This window comes from Corvus kubaryi, unplaced genomic scaffold, assembly GCF_017639235.1.
Source record: "Corvus kubaryi isolate FWS band 111438036 unplaced genomic scaffold, C.kubaryi_AGA036_p1.0 split2-37374, whole genome shotgun sequence".
Classification (NCBI taxonomy): Eukaryota; Metazoa; Chordata; class Aves; order Passeriformes; family Corvidae; genus Corvus; species Corvus kubaryi.
The window spans coordinates 6,911,138-6,930,872 of record NW_024582082.1 but is presented as its reverse complement, the minus strand read 5'-3'; the positions used below and the strand labels follow the sequence as shown (position 1 = coordinate 6,930,872).

The 19,735-nt window shown below is 46.1% G+C and overlaps 1 protein-coding gene across 6 annotated transcripts in view; it reads left to right on the top strand.

Moving 5' to 3' along the window:
* The window catches only part of ACSL6 (acyl-CoA synthetase long chain family member 6), a 104,081-nt gene that overhangs the window by 34,901 nt on the left and 49,445 nt on the right, over positions 1 to 19,735 (top strand). For 2 of the 6 annotated variants that reach the window (XM_042014503.1, XM_042014502.1), the window contains exon 1: positions 7,282 to 7,390. In XM_042014503.1, coding sequence (XP_041870437.1) covers positions 7,342 to 7,390 — 49 coding nt within the window. In that variant the 5' untranslated portion in view covers positions 7,282 to 7,341. Of the gene's footprint in view, positions 1 to 1,079; positions 1,399 to 1,875; positions 2,052 to 2,919; positions 2,998 to 7,001; positions 7,090 to 7,280; positions 7,391 to 7,917; positions 7,988 to 19,735 lie in introns of those variants that run through there. The other 4 variants (XM_042014505.1, XM_042014508.1, XM_042014506.1 and 1 more) reach the window with 4 other exon arrangements.

The following is a 19,735-nucleotide window of genomic DNA, read 5'->3' as shown; positions in this document are numbered from 1 at the left end:
TAAAGGCATTTCAGCCTGCACTCTCAATGGGGATATTTCTGCAGCTCTTTGACTTCTGATGCTTTTACTGGAGTCGACTCTGTCCCAATTGTCTGAATGAGCTTCTGACAGCAGATGGCATCTTCCTCAAAACGAGAAATCCAAAAGGGATTGCTACAGGAGGAAACAAGGTGGAAAGCTCATTGCCCTGCTCTGCCAGACTGCTGCCGTTGACAAGGTCACATAGTGGATCAATGGCAAAATTTGGCCATGAGGACTCTCCCTCCTCACACAGGCTGGTGAAGCACAGTGCTTTATTGGCGCACCTACAGCTCAAAAGAGCCTGGATGTTTTTTAAATAACAGGATTGACACTTCAAGAGCTCACCAGCAGGAACAGTCAGTCGCTTTGCAGCCACTGCACAACCTCACTGCCCACACAACTCTGCCATGAACAGGTCAGCATTCAGCTGCCTCCAGCCAAAATTTGTGGCAAAATCGTTCAATATATATAAGTTATCACTTAAAACTCCACCTAAAGTTGAGAAGTTCTGAGCTTTTGGGTATGCTCAGGTCTTGGCTTTGTCCTTTACTTACTTTAGAGGTGTGGCTTATGAGCTGCAAGCTGAACCACAATACCTGTATTTGTCTACTGTCCAAATCTAAAGAGAGAGCTTTTCTCTAATGAAAGCTCAAAGGTCATTACAGTGTATGTTTATATTTATATAGATTGAAGCTTTACTTCCAGTCTAATGGAGGCCTAACATAATTTCCTGCAGCAGCATTAAGCTCTTTGGCCACAACAGAAGTGTGACCAGAGCTCCACTTTGTTGACAGGATCTTTTTGGATTTGAGCTGTATGTCCTCTAAGTCAGAAGAGGTTAAGCTGAATATCACTTATTTTCTTAATGTGATTTCAGGATAGCTGGCGTGAAGGGCTATGGAATTAACTGACTTCTGTCCAACTCTGATATCTTCATTTGTTCCATAACAACCATAATAGAACTACTTGTTTTCTCCCTTCTTACTGTAACATAGAAAGAGTGGGTCTGGGATTTGGGATTTTTTTCTAAAAACCCTCTTCTTTCTTTGTCTTTGCAGCTGGGGCAGCAGCAGAGCAGCAGTGGCACCTGTGTACTCCTTGCATAACTCCACCAGAAGTAGTTCAGAGAGTTCATGGTGATGAATGGATGTAAACAGAAATCAAGAGAACAAACTAGGTCATTATACCACTTCTAATTGAATGCTTGTTGGTATTTCTGTATCTTCAAAATGAAATGTTCTGTTTTTCCTAGTTTTTTCACAGTCAACTGAGTTTTCCTGTGAATAGTTCAATAGAGGTCTTGTCTCCAGCCTTTTCCTTACAGCCATGAAGATTTTGGCACTAAGGTCATTGATCTCAGCTAACAGTGATGCATAGGTGAGATTTTATTAAATCAATGACACATATAAAGATTTGCACTTGGTAAATTGCTTCAGAGTCCAAGAATTGTAATTTGTGTATGTGTATATATGAGAAGTATTTACTGTGAAAGTTTAACACATAAAAGACAGTTAATTAGTGCTATTACAGAATCCTGTGGGACTTTTGTTATGCCAAGTGTCTGGAGTCAAACATTAGGAGACTGCTTGCAGCAGAAAGTTTTTAACTGTTGAAGTCCTGAGAGCTCTAATGGGCTTTGGTGGTCCTGACCAGCCTCACCTGGGCTCCTGCCCACACGCTTCCCATGTGCACAGGAGACAATTTAAGCCCAGTCCCAGAAGCTTCTTTCTGCTCTGAGTTGCAGGAATGCTGGTTTTCAGCTTAGTCACTGCCATGCCTGTACTCAGCCATGGGACTTGAGCTCCTGCCTGTGAATTGACTTCCTGACCTTCGTCCTTCCTCATCACCACACAGGTAATATTTGATAGTCTGGGATCTGGCCTGACCCCTGGTTGCCACCCTGAGGCCTGTCCTGCTTGCTGTGCATGGCTCCAAGGAAGTGCATCCTCCTGTCTGGGAGGGCAGGTGTGTTACTGTGGCTTAGGGAGCCATCGGCCTGCTCTAACTGTAGCTGTACCCTTGCCATTAAGGTAAGATCATACTGATGGAAATGTAGTTTAAATGAGGGCTGCTAGCAAATCATAATGCTCTCCTGGCTGATATGAACAACCTGAAAGATGGGAATGCTTTAAGCACCAATGTACTGGTCAAAGGAGCTATTTCTATTGACTTGAGGGAACGTGTACCTTTGACTTCAAAGGTTTGATTCTGTCCCTTCATTTAGCCACAATATCTTTCTCTAAATCTTCAAGGTCAGGAAAGTATGGAGTGTTGGCACCATGTAGCATGTTTGTATAGCTTTCAGCAGCAATTGGAACCTTCTCTTGGCTGTGAGATGCAAAAAAAGGTTTATTGAAATGGCAGTCCTACCTCTTCATCTGGATTTGGGCTGCGAGATAGCACTGATCTGTGTGCTGTCCCTCTGGTAAATAAATCTCCTGCCCATCCTGAGTACACTTGCTGCCTACAGCCCTTAGGCAGAGGCCCACAATCATCTATATGAGATGACCATTGGGGCATATGAGGAGCAGCTAAAGGGGCTCAGCCTGGAGAAAAGGCATCTCAGAGGGGACTTTTTCTCTCTACAACTCCCAAAAAAGAGCTTGGAGCCAGGTAGGGGTTGCTCTTTGCTCCCACAGAACAAGTAGCAGGACAAGAGGAAACGGCACCAGGGGAAGCTTAGATTGGCTATTGTGAAAAATTTCTTCCGGCACTGGCAGAGGCTGCCCAGGGCAGTGGTTGAGTCACCATACCTGGAGGGATTTGAAAAGTGTGTAGTTGTGGCACATGTTGAGGACATGGCTTAGTGGGGGGCTTGAATATCTCAAAAGCATTTACTAACTTAAAGGGTTCTATTAGTCCGTTGCAGGATGGACTTAATTATCTTCTCTCCTGCAGGTAGGAAAAGATAAAATGGCAGAAGAGGAGGCTGGTGATAAAGCAGACAACAGCGAAGGAACAACTGCAACTTCTAGGGTAACATATTAATTACAGTTGCTATCTCTAATGTTAGCAGTAACACGGAGCACAGTAGGGAGTCCCTCAGAACCTCCAGTAATTTAATGGGGCAAAGAACGGGTTTGTTAATTAATAAAGATAATTACTGCGCTGTCGCTGTCCGTGGTGCTGGAGGTGTCCCCTGAGCCCCCGGGGACGAGCCGGGCCCCGGCGCCGGCCGCGATCGTCTCATTTATCTGCTCTTTGAAAACACCCGGGCAGGTGCACACCCGGTGGGAAGGGCCTCGAGCTTCCTGTGTGATTTCAAGGTTGGGAGGGCTCGTAATAGCTGAGAAAAAAGTGAAAGATGCCTGCAGGGCTAGCTAGAAAAATAAAATGATTCATCCTCAGGCAGGTTTTTGCATTCCAGGTCTAAAAGAACTATCTTAATGTTCATAAAGTACCTTAACCCTTCCCACACATATTTGCTATATTATTTGTCATAAATCTGTCAACTGCAATTTTAGAAAGTTAAAGTTAAGAAACTAACTCAGCTGAGATCCCTAGCCAGCCATTTGAAATTCGCTTTCTTCCAGAATGTCATAATACAGTAAAACTACCTCAATGGCAGGAATATCCATGATGAGAGAATTCACACCCTTCTAGCTCTGGGGAAATCCAACCATGAGATGGGAAACCACAGACTTTGCAAGTTTCACTGTTATCGAAAATAATTTCTTCTAAATTGATGACTTGCCAAAACCTTTTCATGCTCTTAGACTTGAAAAATTGGATGACTGTAGTGGATAAAGAATTGGCTGGATGGTCACACTCAAAGAGTTTTAGTAACAATGGCAACTGGTTGGCCAGTCACCTCTGGGTTGAATTGCAATCCAAGGAAAGGATAAAGGAGAAGACTCAAGGTGTAAATACAACCTTCAAAGCAAGGTAAATTTAAAAAAAAACCCCACAGGTACAGAAAGCAAGAAGCTTTGAACATTAACAAAGGGAAGGGGGGCTTCTGCTCCCAGTCAAACAGACAGGGATATTTTGGAGCTGGGCGTGTTGTGGCTTGATATGAGACAAGCTCACTTGGCAATATAAAGCTCCAAAGAAACACTGAGAAATTATGGAAACAATTCAAATATCTTTGTGATCAACACAAAAGGGAAGCTGAAATAGCATCCTGAATAGGTATGATCTTTATTTAGCAGATTCTTGCATTGATTCCACCAATAAATGCTGAGTTTCGTAAGGAAAAATGATCTTTTAAACATCACAATTCTGCAATGAAACAATAAAGAGAAGATAAGGTTATAATCATAAGAAACCAGAAGGGTAGACAGTGCTGCTACTGGAATCTGAGGGAGTGCTGAGTCACTCTACTTTAGGTGCTGCCATAGTAACTATTTACCATCTGGTTGGGAAAGAGGAGAGACTGAAAAATCTGAAATAAAAATCATGTAAACCACAGCTTGAAATATGTTTCATATGCTTTTAAAAATATTTAACAAAATGGAATACTTCTGAAGTTTTTTTATAGTGGTGTTACTTGGGGCAAGCAGATTATATTGGACTATTGAATAGACACAAATGTATTCAAGCAAGAAATAAACTTATTTCTTCCCAGCTAGGCTAATGTTATTGTATCTAATTGTGAGAGCAAGTAGGAACCACTTTGTATTCATGGGGAGGTGATAAAATGCCTGTTCTCTATAACCCAGCCCGGGCTGTGATGCAAACAGAAGATGGGGGTTCTGGTAGTTTTTTCCTCATGCTGCCCTCTGCTCTTCTCTGACTATTAGGAAGGTCACTGCTGGCAGTGGCCTTAATATCTTGGTGGCTGAAGGTCCTCTGCAGGAGTGACGGCTCTGGTGTAGTAGTGATTTGGGATGCTTCTGTGAATCATAAGATTTTGGGTGGTTTCCTAGCATGGAAAATTTCAGCATTATTATGACAGGTGTCTGTCACCTTGACACCTCCAAAGGCGGAACATCCATTACTATTACACCAGTAAGTGAGAGCACTTAAACTGCTGTTGAGGTGGGGACAACTTCAGAAAACTGTAGGTGGGCCTTTTGAATAATCAGTTTAGCCAAATTTGCCTTGGGCTGTAGTTACAGAGAAGCAAAGAGCTAGCAAAGGTTTTAAAGTCAAGAGTTAAAGAAAGGTTTATGAGAACTCTGCAGAGAGGCAGGAAGTTTGTGTGAAACACAGGAAGTCACTTGCCTTTTTTTAATCTGTGTAGAGCTTGGGGGAGCTGCTGCAGGAGATGCTGAGGTCAGGAAAGCTATGCTTTGTAGAGCATAGGCAGACACCTTGCAGCTCGCCAAAGCAAGGGCATGGAGGTCCAGGTGGGATTTGTCATGCCAATGATCTTCACTCTTACGGTAGATGAATGGAAGGTGTTTCCAGGACTCATTGTGCAACTGCATATGCAGATCTGTTTGCATAAATCTTAGTGAAGTTCTGGGAGCTGGTACTCTTCAGCCAGTTTCCTCTGATCCCTCAACTTCCCTAAGGATGTATTATTTTAAAAGGCCTCAAAGATCAATAGATTCTGGATCATAGAACATTTTGGGTTGGAAGGGACCTTTAAAGGTCATCTAGTGCAACCCCTCTTCTGTAAGCAAGGGCATCTTCAACTAGATCATGTTGCTCAGAGCCCTGTCCCACCTGGCCTCGACTATTTCTAAGACAATTTGTTTTGTTATATCAGTTAGCTTCAGTATTGTGATTTCCAGTTAACAGATTTCAGGAGCCCAGAAGCAAGGCTCAGTAAATGACACTGGTGGTTCAGGGAGAAGTCTGGGCTTGCCTAGACAGAGGAACTGTAGGATCCAGGTAGCCTGGAGAAGATGAGACATGCTACAGCCTTGCAACACAAAACTTGCCACAGGGAGGCAAGTAAAAACTGGGGTAGAAACTTTTTTTTCATTCTCAAGAAAGAGAAGGCTGTAGGAATAGGTTACAAATGCTCTTGAGTAAAATAAATAGTGCAGTATTTAATCTATAATCTATCTTGCTCTCAAGCAAAATAGATGGCAGTAGAAATGATTTTGCCAAGTCCAATTTATAGCTGGTATATTTGATTTTATGGCACTTGAAGGTGTAGCTGAAGTCCCAATTGCTTTAGAGGCATTTATTGTGAGAATTGCAGTCTGAGGAAGCAGTTACAGTTCTCTTTGGTTTCCAGCTCACTTGTTAGAGTGCTTGATGATGCTTTTCTGCCTTGAGACCGTGACTCTTGGAAGACAAATAGCCCTTGACTAAACTGGACATGGCAATTTTATAATAGCTTTCAGGAGTGGGCAGTGGTGACTCTAATACAAATTACATCAGGTTTAATCAGCTGCTGGGCTTCTGTACACAGGAAGTTTTTTAAAGTCCTCATATTGAATCAGAAGGAAACCACATGATGAAAAATTTTTTGACATGGAAAAAAATTCTTCATTTTCACCTTTAAGAAAACCAAAAGCTTTTATCTGCAAAGGAACTGTGACCTTCACAGCTGTAATCATACCTGAACTAGTGCTAATTCCTGGTACAAGCAGGGAATTTTATTGGTGTATCTTGGTCCATGTTCCCAAAGAGTTAAACAGCTGCATGTCACAGCTTGGAGCAGGCAGTTCTGCCTGCTGTGCAGACCTGCCATGTTAGTGACTCACACGGCTGAATAAAAAGACAGCGTCTCTTCTACCCTTTGGCACTCCCATCCTGTTTACCCCACTGGCACTGTGATTCCCAGAGGGATGCAAGACGTGTTCTCACCACTGGTGCAGCACTTTTAATACCTTCTTCTGCAAAGCCCTTAATGTACCATGGAGCTGGGATGGACATTAGTTTTTTTACAACTAGCTTGTTCAGGGAACAGTCAAGAACACAAATCTTCTCTTCTCTCCTCTCTCCACATATTTAGTATCACACACAGCTTGCAGCTTGCCTCCTTTTTTTTTTTTTTTTTTTTTTGTATAAGTGGCCCCGAGCTGTGTGATGATGAGATGTCTAGCGGCAATGCTGAGCTGTCTCTGCTGATTGAAGCTGGGTGTGTTTCAGCATCTCTGATGGTCGTGCGGGTCACCGGCCAGCTGCAATTCCACCGGCCAGAGGTGAAAATAAAGCTATAAAGGAGTAAGTTTCTCCCCCTCGCTCCCCCCGCCGCCGCTCATGGATCCGAGGGGGCAGGGATGCTCTGACGAGCATCCGCGCACCACCGCCTGTATAGCCCCTTTTACGGGGGATCTGGAGGGCTCGGCAGGATGGGGAGAGGAGGAGGGCTGCTAAAAACACCGCCCTCCGCCGGGGGAGCGGCGGGCCGGGCCGGCGGGGTGTGCAGTGAGCGCCGCAGTGCGCGGAGCGGGGCGCGGGGGCCGCGCCGCAGGGATGCTCGTTCCGCTCCTGGGCTTCGCGGGCTCCGGCTGGCTGCTGCTAGGTGAGTGCTCCCCCGACCCGCCTCGGTAGCGGGGGTTTGTCCTTCTCCCCGCCTCTCTCCCTGTTTCCCGGCTCCTTTCTCCACAGTGGGTGGGGACCCGTTCCCCGCCCTGGCACGGTGGTACCGGCCCGAACCCTCCGAAGCGGCCTCTGGGACCGCGATTCAGCTCCCCCTGGCCCTCCCTGCACCGGGATAAAGGGTATTCCAAGCTCTTTAAAGGGAAGAGGCAGGCGGGAGCGGCACTCCGCATGGGGATGGGGATGGGGATGGGATGAAGCTCGGCGCCATGCGTGCGGCAGAGAGCCAGCACCATGAGCCGCTATGGCAGTGGTGCAGAGCGGGATGCATTACATAATTCCTCTCAAACAGTCCTGCTGGTTTATTCCGCCAGTCCACCTCTGGTAAATTTGTCGGGGCACTTTGTTTGTAGTGGGTATCTGAAATAGGGCGGCGCACTTGGAGGGGTGTGTGGGTGTTGAGAGCTGTTGGGCAGAGGGTGATGCTGGATCCCATTGTTTTGTGGGCAGGCAGTGACGATTCCAAGTGGGTCTGCATTAGGAAATTCTTGCAAGTCTGAAACAGGAGGATTTCTGTAAGGTACTTAAAGGTTCATCTTGAATTGATCTGCTGTGCTGATTTGAAATTGAGTCCTTTAAATCTGTGCGAAGTGTCTTTTCTAAAGAAAGGTAATGTTCAATGTCTGTGCTATTTCCCCCTTTATCAACAAAGAGCTTCCCTCTACACAGGCAGACTTCCAAAGAGAAGAAGTATAAAGGGGAAAATTATTTTAAAAGACAGCATCTTAGCATCATTAGGTAAATGTTCTGAGGGGGAGTGTTGAGAACAGAAAGATTGTAATTATTTATGTTCCTGCCTACTTGCTATTCTTGATTATGAAAAAGGATGTTTCACACTGGGGGGAAAAAAGAAAAAAAAAAAAAGGAACCTAAAACTTCTGGCCTGATTTTTGCCTCTGAAAATATTCTGGTGGCTCTCATTAAAGGCAGTGGCCTTACAGCTGCTTATATCAGCAGCTTGAATCAGCTGTTTTAGAACTGTAGCAAAACTCATGCAGTGAAATATGGCCCAGAGGGAATTACATGGGTGAAACAGAAAGGAGGACTTGGCTGGGAAGCTGTGGGCAACTGTTTGTTACTGTATTTTGGGCCCCAAGGCCCCAGGGACTGCTCTGAGCCACCTTACTGGTTGCACCAGGCTTGTTTATGGCAACAGGAGGAGAACAGGACTGACTGGGAACAGGTCACCTGTGTGAGCTCCTACCCTCAGGCCTCCACATCCACCCTGCGGTATTGATTTCTGTGCTTCACATCTCAGTGTTTCTGCTGTGTCCCAGCTCCTGTCTCTTGTGCATCTGGCTATCCCAAGGTGTGTGTCTGGGGCCTCACTTAATGCTATGCTGTCTTGGTTTGAAAGACAGGAGTCTGCTAAGAAAGGCAGAAGCCTCCCTTGGAATGGCAGATGCAACCCCCTTCCCTCTGAGCTACTACAATTTTGAAATCAAGGGGCTTTTAGGCAAAGATGTGGGAAATAGGAATAACAGTTCTTTACTATTATATATCTATATGTGTATAACCAGTCAAACAAAACAACAATAACTATGGCAGTAACAGCAAACAATCACAAACCCAGTCCCAGCCTTCTCGGCTGTCAGGCCCTTTCCCCTTGGGTGCAGTTCCGCTCGCAGCCAGCAGGGGCGCTGGCGGCTCCCGGTGAGCAGGGCAGGTGCGATGGTTCCCCCGCGGCTGCAGGGGGCGCTCCGGAGCGAGCTCGGGGAGCACGCGGCACTGGTGGCCTGAGATCCCGGGAAGGGATGGAAGAAAGGCTTCACAAACCCCTGGGCAGCCGATCCCGGTGTCCAGCCGGACCCTCGGGAACAGCAGGCTGGAACAGCAGGCTGGAGCGGCAGGGACGAGCACAAATCCCACGGGGCCGACGAGATGTATCCAAACGGGGAACCCCCCGGAGGTCTGGGCAGGCAGGGCGAGCAGGGCTACAACTCAGCGAAGGCTCGAAGCAACTGCGGGGCAGGGCAGCCACAGCCCGGCTCCCAGCGGGGCAGGGAAGGCGGGCTTGGGATCCTGGGGCTTCTCCAGCAGAAGGAAAAGCAGCCGAAGAAAGCAGCCTCCCTCTCTGTCCAAATGCCAGAGACCCAGGCTCACACACCCAGGTGAAACAAAAGAGTAGCCAGCTCTTTTGTTTTTCTTAACTACCCAGCCATTTGTCCCCCTAGCAACATGTATGGGGGAAACAGAAAAAAAAACCCCCAAAACCAGGAGAGCTCCTAAAACCCCAACATATGCTCACTTTATTTTAGTGTGGACATGACTTTAGCCCAATGTTTCTGTCTGCAGAATAGGTGCCCTCAGAAGATAGACGTGCTGTTATTGCCTTTTGCAGTGGCACTGAGATGTATGCCACCACAGGTTATCTCTGGGAGATGGATCCCACCGGAGAGCCACTGGCTCTGCCTGACCTGGCAGTGTGGCACTTGCTCAGCCGTCGAGCAGCAGCTGTTGCTCTCACGTCTGGTTTTGGCTTTCTGGTGGCCCCATCCCATCAGTCACTGCTCCATGTTGCAAAGGACTCACTGTGGCTATGCTGACTTACTGAACAAGGGGCTCCTTGGCCATTACAGCCCAGTGAATCCTTCTTTAATTCAAATTAATTTCTGGCACCATTAGAAAAGTTTTAACAAGTTGAGAACAAGTCTATAATTTTCATCTCAAATTATAGTAGAAGTCAGTGAAAGACAAAGCTAATTATTTCCTACTGTGCAGTCTTGGATGATCTAATGGATGCAGAGAGTGGTATAGTAAACAAAACACAAACCTAATGACAAATTCTCCCAGGGGTCTGCACATTGCTGGTTTAATTGAAGTGGTACAAGAATTCACCTTACTCCTTGAATCTCTGGGATTTTCCTACTTTTACTCCTCTGCTCTTCTCTTTCATGCGGCTGCAACCCTAAGCCTCTTGCCTGCACTGTCAGTCCTGCCTTACAGAAAGGAAGTCTTTGTTCTCTTGCCTTCTGGCAGCAGCTGGAGGCAAGGCAGGCACCTGCACTCGTGTGTGGAGGCACAAGAAGGGAAATCTGCCATCACAGCATCCCTTCCCACCAGCACCAGTGTGTGAGAAATGAGACAACTCTTAAAAAGATTGATTTATTGAAAACAGAAAAATTGAAGAATTACAGAAATTAGAAAAATATAAAAATTTGGGATCCTATGGCTCAGTAGATGCTATGCCCCAGGAGCGCAGGGATGTGAGATCTTCTGGCTGAGACAGCACTAGACCTCAGGCAGAGAAAAAGGACTTGCAGTGCTGGGCTGACTTTAAAAAAATTACTAAAAGCCCCTTAAAAGGGGTAAGGCTTTGAATGCCCAGCACCGACGTCTCCCACAGCTAGTCTGGAGAGAGCAAGAGGGGAATAGAGGCCCCGCCTCTCCACTTTGTCCTTTTTATAGTTTTTGCGCCGCCCACAGCCCGCCCCTTTGGTCCAAAGCGATTGGTGCTTTCCCTTTGATGGATCATCTCCATCCACCAATGGCTCATCGTTGTCGGGGGGGGTGGGGGGTGTTATCAGTTGAGATAAGGGAATACAATGCCTTCATTAAAATTCAGGTATTCAGGCTGCCATGGAGCTTGCCTGCAGAGTAATGGCTCTGTAGCTAAAAATAGCTGCTGGCTATTAAGACTGGGTGGGGTTTTGGCCTTGGAATCAGAATGCAAGTCCAACACATCTCAAAACACTTGTAAAAGTATACAGTAAACACAGGACAGGTAACTCTTATGGTATATAGGTGGTTTGAAGTTTGACAAGGGGCAAGTTTGTGATTTTTAACTGGGAAAATTTTAACTGGGAAGTGTGCAACTCTCTTAATAAACTACTTTAAACAATTGAAAACACTGATAATGGAACTGGATTTTTGTACCTGGGCTGACGGGTTAATTGTAACATTCAATTTAAAAATAATTAACTCAAAATTAATTAATTAAAGCACTTAATATGCAAAGACCAAGCACAAATAGGGATTTCATGTATGACAAGTGCATCTCCAAACATTTCTTAGTGCATGTTTGCAAAGGGCTGGGAGGTTCATCTGGGGTCACAATAGACTTGTACAATCCCACTCCTGGTCCTGGCTCTTATGCTGTGACACAGGAATCCTTGGTGATGCCCTGAAATTCAGTTCTCTGGATAAGACATGTTTTCTGCTATGCTTTGTGTACAGAGCAGATGCCCAAGGCTGCTCAGCCCAGCCTGTGGAGTGCCAGGTGCTACACAGGAGGCAAAGCCCATGGTATTTGTTGAGGTATATGTAGTTGCTTTTATTCTCCATCCCTCTATTACTGCTCCACTTGAACGGTTACTAGATACTATCAAAAGGAAAGAGTAGATGCATTTGGATTTCCCTGCTCCCTCACAGGAAAAGACAGGACATAGCAATTTTTCTCTGCTATTCCGGACTAATCTGGACATTTATTTGATTCTTGTCTCCACAATAGAATTATGGATATTACAAGTATATTCAAGTAATAAAAATAGGAGAGAAGCTTTGGAGACAGATGGTAAACTGAATTAACTGAATACTCTCAGAAATAGGAAAGCTGACTTGGGAGTGAGCCAGAAACAAAGAAATACAACATTATATCAGTAAGGGTATAATTGCCCTTTTGACGTCACCAAACACTGCAGAGCACCAGAGGGTTTAAACCTTTCATTGTGAGTACATTTCTGAGAGCACTTTGAGAGAAATACCAGCATTTTCTTCCTTCATCACTGCACAGTTGCAATCAGCACCTGGATATCCTGTAGGTAACTGGAGGCAAGTCTGGGTGAGATGGAAAAAGATGGTAGGTAACCTTTTGATGGGTTCACAGGCATCCAGGGCAGCTCTTTTCCCATGGCCTTGTTCTTAACTTTGTTACATTATCCCATGGCCTTGTTCTTAACTTTGCTACATTATTTCTTCATACAGACCAAAATAAAATAACTTAATCACCTTCTTTCTGATCAGAAATCAACATGAAAGGAAAACATCTATTAATTCATTCTTTTATTTTTAAATGCTCTGAATATGTTCTTTGGGGGTGGGCCAATACAAGTAATGAGGTTTTTTTCATCACTGCTATTTCTATCTCTTGTGCTAGTGTGCAAAGCCAAAGCCCTGCAGGTCCTTGGCACTGGGGACCTGTCCCCGCAGGGCTGCGGGTGCTGGGAGCAGGGACAGCCTGGAGGAGGGACAGCGCAGTTTACTGGCTGCTTCATCCTCTCACCTCTTTTCCCACTGAGCAGGAGGGTTTACAGAGCTTGGGAACCCAGATACCCTCTTATCCTCTGAAACCACTCAAATACAGTGGAGAAAGGTGTATCAGAGGGCATGTGGCTATAAAAAAAAAAAAAAAAAAAAGCTTGAAATATACATGTAAAATCCATGAATCCCCAGCAGGGACACTCATGCTCCTTTCCATGCTCTCCTGCTATGAGCCATGCTTGGTTCTCCAGGAGCTTTTCTTTCCAGACATGCTGATTTAGAGTCTTTGAAAATCCTTTTTGTAGACTTCAAGGAACTGAGTGTTGATACCATACAGCATGATACAGGGAAATGTTTTGCTGGGCTTGGATTGATTGTACAGTGTGCCACCAGGACTTACTGATGACAAGTCACTTACTGTGTCAAAGCCTCCTTGCACCATAAACATTGTCACAGAGCCTCCAAGGTGGCCTGAAGCTGCTGGGAAGGTGGGCAAGGAAGCAGACATGGGGCTTTGCCTGATTCTGCTTCTTCCTACACTCTGTATATAGGTAAAATTAGAAATATTTTACCATCCTGCTGGAGACTACACTATGGAAAACACGGTAGCTGGTGGTGAGAAAGTAAGACACCGACATGAGCAGTGATTTTTAATCAGGAAAGAGGTTCAAAGCCACAGGGGTAGTTCAGTACCTGTGAGCTGGTCCCCAGCTCCCTGCTGCAGCCACACATCAGCACCCTTTAGTCACTTGTGCTTTTTCTTTAGTCACTTGTGCTTGTGCTTTTTCAAGCAGTGATGTAGCTACAGCGTGTAGCAGATACTTCGGAAAAGCATGGCTGAAAATGCAGCCCCTTCTTGTTATAGGCTGAGTCCACAGCAAGCTTTTGGCAAGACCCCATGGTAATTTCCCCACAACCCCCAAATTAGTGTTCACTGTCCCTCAAACTCCCCTGTCAGCCACACAGGGGTTTTTTCTGTCTTCTGTGTTGTGTGGGATATTCCACTCTCATAAACATGGAAAGAAGCTAAATCCAATCAACTTGTCCAAGTAATTTGCTTCCGTACCACGAAGAAAATGTCACTTGCCAAAAAAAAGTGTGTCATTCAGTGGAAATCACTGTTTCTCTAGGAAAGCCTGAGTTCAGGGAGGAAAAGTATTTTTATTCAGACCTGTGTGCCACGGTGTTGCAAGACTGCAGCTCACATTTCCATTTGCTCAGCAAAGCGGCTTCAGTTGTAGATACAATCTCAGAGACACCATACATGAACTGTAGTGAGGAGTTTCCACTCAGCACTGCGCAGTCACGCTGCAAAATCTGTGCTAGATGAGTTGGCCTCCTTGAGAGTAACGGGCTCCAAAGGTACCTGGGGGTTTTTAGGTGGCTTTTCTCACTGAGGTCAAGTGTGTCACCTGGCCCAGGAGCAGCAATTCCAAATGCTGGGTTATTTGGTAAAACAACCTTAGCAAAGGTTCCTTTGTCCACTGTTGCCCATGGCAGAGGTGGGTGTTTACCTGTGTAAATTCATCTTTTAGTGGCCAGATTCCAAGAGACCCTTCACTGCTCTCACTGCTGAGATGATGGCAAGAAGTCCCACACCTGGGAACAGACACTTGGGTGCTCCACCTGGACACCAGAGTTTGTGTTTTGACCACAGAGGAAGGACAGCCACACCAAAGCTATCAGCCAGATCAGTCTCTACAATGGGACCTTCTTCTGTGCCAGAAGAGGTTTAGGCTAGATATTAGGAAAATTTCTTCATGGAAGGGGTGGTCAGACATTGGAGTAAGTTGCCCAGGGAAGTATTGGAGTTGTCATCCCTGGAAGTGTTCAGAAAACATGTAGATGTGGTGCTTGGGGATGTGGTTTAGTGGTGGGCTTGGGAGTGCTGGATTAACCATTGGACTTGATGACCTTTGAGGGCTTTTCCAACCATAATGATTCTATGATTCTGTAATTTCTAAGATACAACTTTGGGTCAAGAAGGAAAAGTGCTGAGGTGGCAGGGACCTGGTGTGTGGTGCCATGTCAGCTGATCCTTCCACAGAAGTGTGACTCTCTGTGCTATGAATACACTTTCATTTGGGAAAGTTCTAGAAACTACAAAATCTTCCAAGTTTCCTCTCAGATTTGCTTGTTTGGATGCCAGCATGATGTCTCAGCCAAGCTATTCGTTTTTCCCCGATGTTTTCCAGACAATGGCACAGCCTCCTCTCTGGGACAGTTGCTCGTGTGGCAGATCTCTGCCCCACCCTGTCTGCTTCTGGGGCTGTGCTCCCTCTTCAGCCTGGCATCTTTAGCGTTTGGAAAGGATGGGTTTTTCCTGCTGCTGAGAGCATGGGCAGTGCATGGATGGGTGCAGAAGGCACCATCGCTCACTTTGGGCTGCTGCTTGACCTGTTGTTGGATGGAAAACTGCACAGCCTTCCCTTCCTTTCCTGGGCAAGTCACTGCATGTGTTCATGGCCGAGAATCAAAGGGGCTGAAATGACCTCTCCTTCTCTCGCCAGCCATTAGGAAATGGAGACTGAGTTGCTCCCGTGCACAAAGTAGAGCAGTCCCTGGGCTGTGCCCGCCCATGTGGGCAGTGATGGTGCCCAGGGAGGGATGGGGACCCGGGAACAGCCTCCTCGGGGAAGGACCTACACGTGCCTCTGCATGGCAAGGGTCAGAGCCCCACTCTTCTTTGTCTCCAGAGCAACAAGCAACTCCTTTCCAAGGGCTATGAAATCCCTAAAATCAGCTTCAGGAGCCATACAGACATCGCTGACGTCGCTGTGACCACTGGGGTGTCCCACTCACTGCTAGATAGCCTCAGCCGAAAGCCAGAGCAGGGAAAGCACTGAGATTGAGATGTTTGCTAAACTGGGATTCCCTTTTTTTTTTCTCTCTCCATGGGCAAGTATGAGCTGGTCAGCACAGGAACCAGCACTGAGATTGCTAGACTGATTTAATTTACTTTTTTGTTTTCCTCTTTGAAAAATTATCTAGAAAACTGTCAATCATTCTGCTGAGTGAGTTGAAAGCCATCTAAGCACTGAAATTACAGAAGATGTGAATGATGCAGACTTAGTGTCTTTTCTGCAGAAAATAGTACTTAGTTATAACAAGCGGAAAGAATATTATTTAGTTTGTTGTAAGATTCTGTGCAATGATGGAGAAAAAAAGACAAATATATTAGAACCCCTTTTGAAATGTTAAATGTACTTTATTTAGTATCTCCAATTGTCCGAGGTTAGGATTTTTTATTTTTTTTTTTTTTCTTTCTCTCAGGGATTTTTCTCCCATTTGTTGTGTAAGAGATGATAACGACGATACTTAAGAGAGACAAAAGATGTAGCCTAGAGGGTGCAGCTGGCTGCAGCCACTTAGTTGGGGGGTTTTCTCTTGGGAAGGGCAGAGATACCACGAGACTTTGGCTGGGGGGTGAGGAGCTGGGCTCCTCCCGTGCTCTCGCTCTTGGCATCGGAGGGCAGATGGCCGGGCTGTGGTTGCTGTGGGAAGAATTCGCCGCCACCACGGGGTTCTGTCTGTCATTGCTTCTCTACTGTGGGTGAGCCTTTGCTCGTAAGAGCAGCTGTTGAACCTTATCAACACCCAACCTCACTGGGCAGGATCCTCACCATCTACTCAGGTGCCCCAGGGGAAAACCCGGGACCCCAAACCCCTTCCCCCTCTGGAGGGAGTGTCTCCCGGCTGCTTTCGGAGCCCAGCTTCTGCTGCACAGCCGCGCTGTGTTTTGCTGCTGCTTCGCGATTTTGCTATACTTTAGCCCGACACCCAGCACCCGCCGAGATCCCCCGCGGCTTCTGCCTCTGCCACCGCTTACGGCTTAGTGCTACACTTCAATTTGCGATCCCCGGAGTCTGCTCGTCCCTGCCGTTCCAGCTGCCCTGAAGTTCCTGCTGCAGCCCATTTCGCCACCTGGAGGGGCACCAGGACCAGCTGCCCCTGGGGGTTTGCAAAGGAATCCCCTTTTCTCTCTCTCCCGCGGGCCCGCCCGCCATTCCCCACTGCACAGAGGCAGCCGAGCTCGCACCACAGCGCCCCCTGCAGCCGCGGGGGAATCATCGCACCCGCCCTGCCCGGCCAGGAGCCAACAGCGCCCCTGCCGGCTGTGACCGGAACTGCACCCACGGGGAAGGTGCTCGACAGCCGAGAGACGGCTGTTGTTGGGTTTCTGCTTTTGTTTGTAGTCGCTGCTGTTGGTGGTGGTTGTTTGCCTTGTTGTACATATATATACTAGTAAAGAACTGTTATTCCTTTTCCCCTATCTTTGCCTGAAAGCCCTGTAATTTCAAAGTTATAATAATTTGGAGGGATGGGGGACACATTTTCCATTCCAAGGGAGGTTCCTGCCTTCCTTGGCAGACACCTGTCTTTCAAACCAAGACAGCAATACTCAGGTAAAACCATTCTCTATAACTCCAGGTGATCTAATTCAGAATTATCTTTTCTTCAGCCAAGTGTTCAAATAGCTGAGAGCAGCTTGTGAAAGGTCACCTAAGTTGTACCAGTATCCTGATGTCCCCTGAACCTTTGTTCACTGTGGATCTCCCTTGTACACCCCACTCATGTTGGTACAGGGCAGGGACACCTTCCACTAGACCAGGTTGCTCCAAGCCCCATCCAAACTGGTCTTGAACACTTCCAGGGATGGGGCAGCCACAGCCCCTCCAGGCAACCTGTGCCAGGGGCTTACCACCTTCACAGGGAACCAGGGTTTTGAGGTGGAGGGGGAGTCATCCCCAGTGACCTCCTCCCTCTGTCTCCTTGGAATACCCAAGTCCTGGTTTTTTTTCTGCCTGAAAAGGATCTTTTTGTGCCGCCTCCTCCTCAGGCCCAAATCTCCCACAGCTGAGAGGCTGCTGAGGGTGGTGTGATGCTCTGACCTGCCAACAACAATTCAGGGCTGTGTTTCCTTTTGGAAAACGCATTTGCATATCCTCTATTCACTTTATTTGGTTAAATATGTTTGAAAAGGCAAAAGCTCTGGGTCATTGAGGCTGCAGAATGAGCCTCCTCCATCTTAACCCTTTGGAACCTTGCTCCAGCATCTTGGAGGCTTAAAATATCCAGAAAAAGGGATTATAAGGCTGTTTTTGCAGCAGGTATGGGGAAGGAGGCTGGAGATGGGGAAAGCCCTAACAAAAGTCAGAAAAAATGTGGCATATACCTTTGAAATCAAAAGTCACTTATATGCAGCCACAGACGGACTTGCAGAGAGTTTGCAAAATTTAGCATGGACAGAACTGTCTTCAGGGTGGCTTGAAAGTCCCTGTGAAAACAAGAGCAAAAGCAAATTACAGTAGTGTCAGGCACAGAAAGGTGCAGGGTGCTGCAGGGTGTGGGATCAGCAAAGGGAACTGCCTAGAAACAAAAATAGAAATAACCTAATTGCTGCTTTAGTTAACAAAATAAATAAAAATCCCTGAAACAACAACAAAGATCCTGAAACATAAACTGTGTGTTTAAAAAACATTCAAACAATGTAACTGCTTGTTATTAGTGTCAGGAGATTAAATACCTCAGCGAGGTATTTAATTTGGAATAGTTAAGGACATCTCAAATCACAGCCCAACAGCCACCACCAGATTTCCCAAAAACCCTCCATGAGATGATGCCAAACCCCTCCTTTTCCCTCATTTCCTAGCACAGTGCCAGGCCCTTGCTGCCAGGGGAGCTGGATGTGGGATGTGGTTGGGGTCTCTGGCTGGTGGGTGCCAGAGTGCAGGAGGGACCCCCTTGGACTGGGCCAGGACATGGCCCCCACACCTCACTGGTGTGCTGCACCCACCATGCTCAGCTGCAGTGTGGGGACTGTGCTGTGGATGCCTGTTAAGTGTTTTGAGGATGACAGCTGGGAAGAGATGCATAAGCAATAAATTCATCATCCTGGGTTTATTTTTGTTACCTTGCCATCAGTTGGCATCCCTGCAGTGTAAGGAAATTGAGGGCTAGAGGGAGAGGAGGCAGAAACACTTGCCCAGTAACGTCATATTAATGTTTCTAATTATTGAATTAATGCTCTGTTTGTGCTGTATGCTTCCTTCCTGCTGCTCTTTGGAAGTGGTCAAAAATATAGGCTGTATAATCATAAAAGCATAATATCTGACCAGAAGATACAGAAAAGGAGAGCACTAAAAAGAAACACAAGGCAGTAAAGTTCCCCTTTCTTACACATTATTTGAATTAGTGGCTATTTTTTATTTGTACTTGAGGCATGATTTTCCATGGATGGACCTTCAGGAATGTAAAGATACTGTTGGTAGATTTCTGTTCTGTAACTGGAGCTATCATTCTAGTTTATGGGAGTGTCCTGAAAATCACAGCAGCAGCTGGGGTTTTTTTGAGTTATCCTCAGAATTTTGAAAGGCCAAGTGGGACTCTTCCATAGAGAAATGGAAGCTCCCTGGCTATCTCAGCTCTGTGTGGTTTCCTGGTGGTACAGCCTCGTTTAGCTGCTCTGATGACTCTACATAGAGTCATAGAATAGTTTGTGTTGGAAAGGACCTTTAAAATTCATCTAGTTCAACCCCCGTACAATGAGCCGGGACATCTTCAACTAGACCAGGTTGTACCAAGCCCTGTGCAAGCTCACCTTGAATGTTTTCAGGGATGAGGCATTCACAGCTGCTCTGGGCAACCTGTGCCAGTGTGTCACCACCTTCATTATAAAAAACCCATTCCTTATTTCTAGTCTGAATTGACCATCTTTTAGTTTAAAACCATTACACCGTGCCCTATCCTGTATTCTCCTGGCTATAAGCAGCAATGTTTAAAATTCAACCTTAATCTGTGTTTCTCATTAATTTTGATAAAGTATAAAAGCAGAGAAAAATTCCATAGGTTACTCTTTTTTATAGGACTCTTTAACTTTCCATTTGGCTGGGAGCATTAAAAGCACTGTGATTTCCTGATATATCTTTTTTTTTTTTTCCTGGATGGGTCAGGTCTCAGCCAAATCCCATAGAAGTCCTTTAAAGTCTTTCCATTGATTTTACTGGTCGTTGGGTCTCACTGGGCTTTAGACTGAGCACAAAAGGTGAAGTCTAATTGTACTAGTATA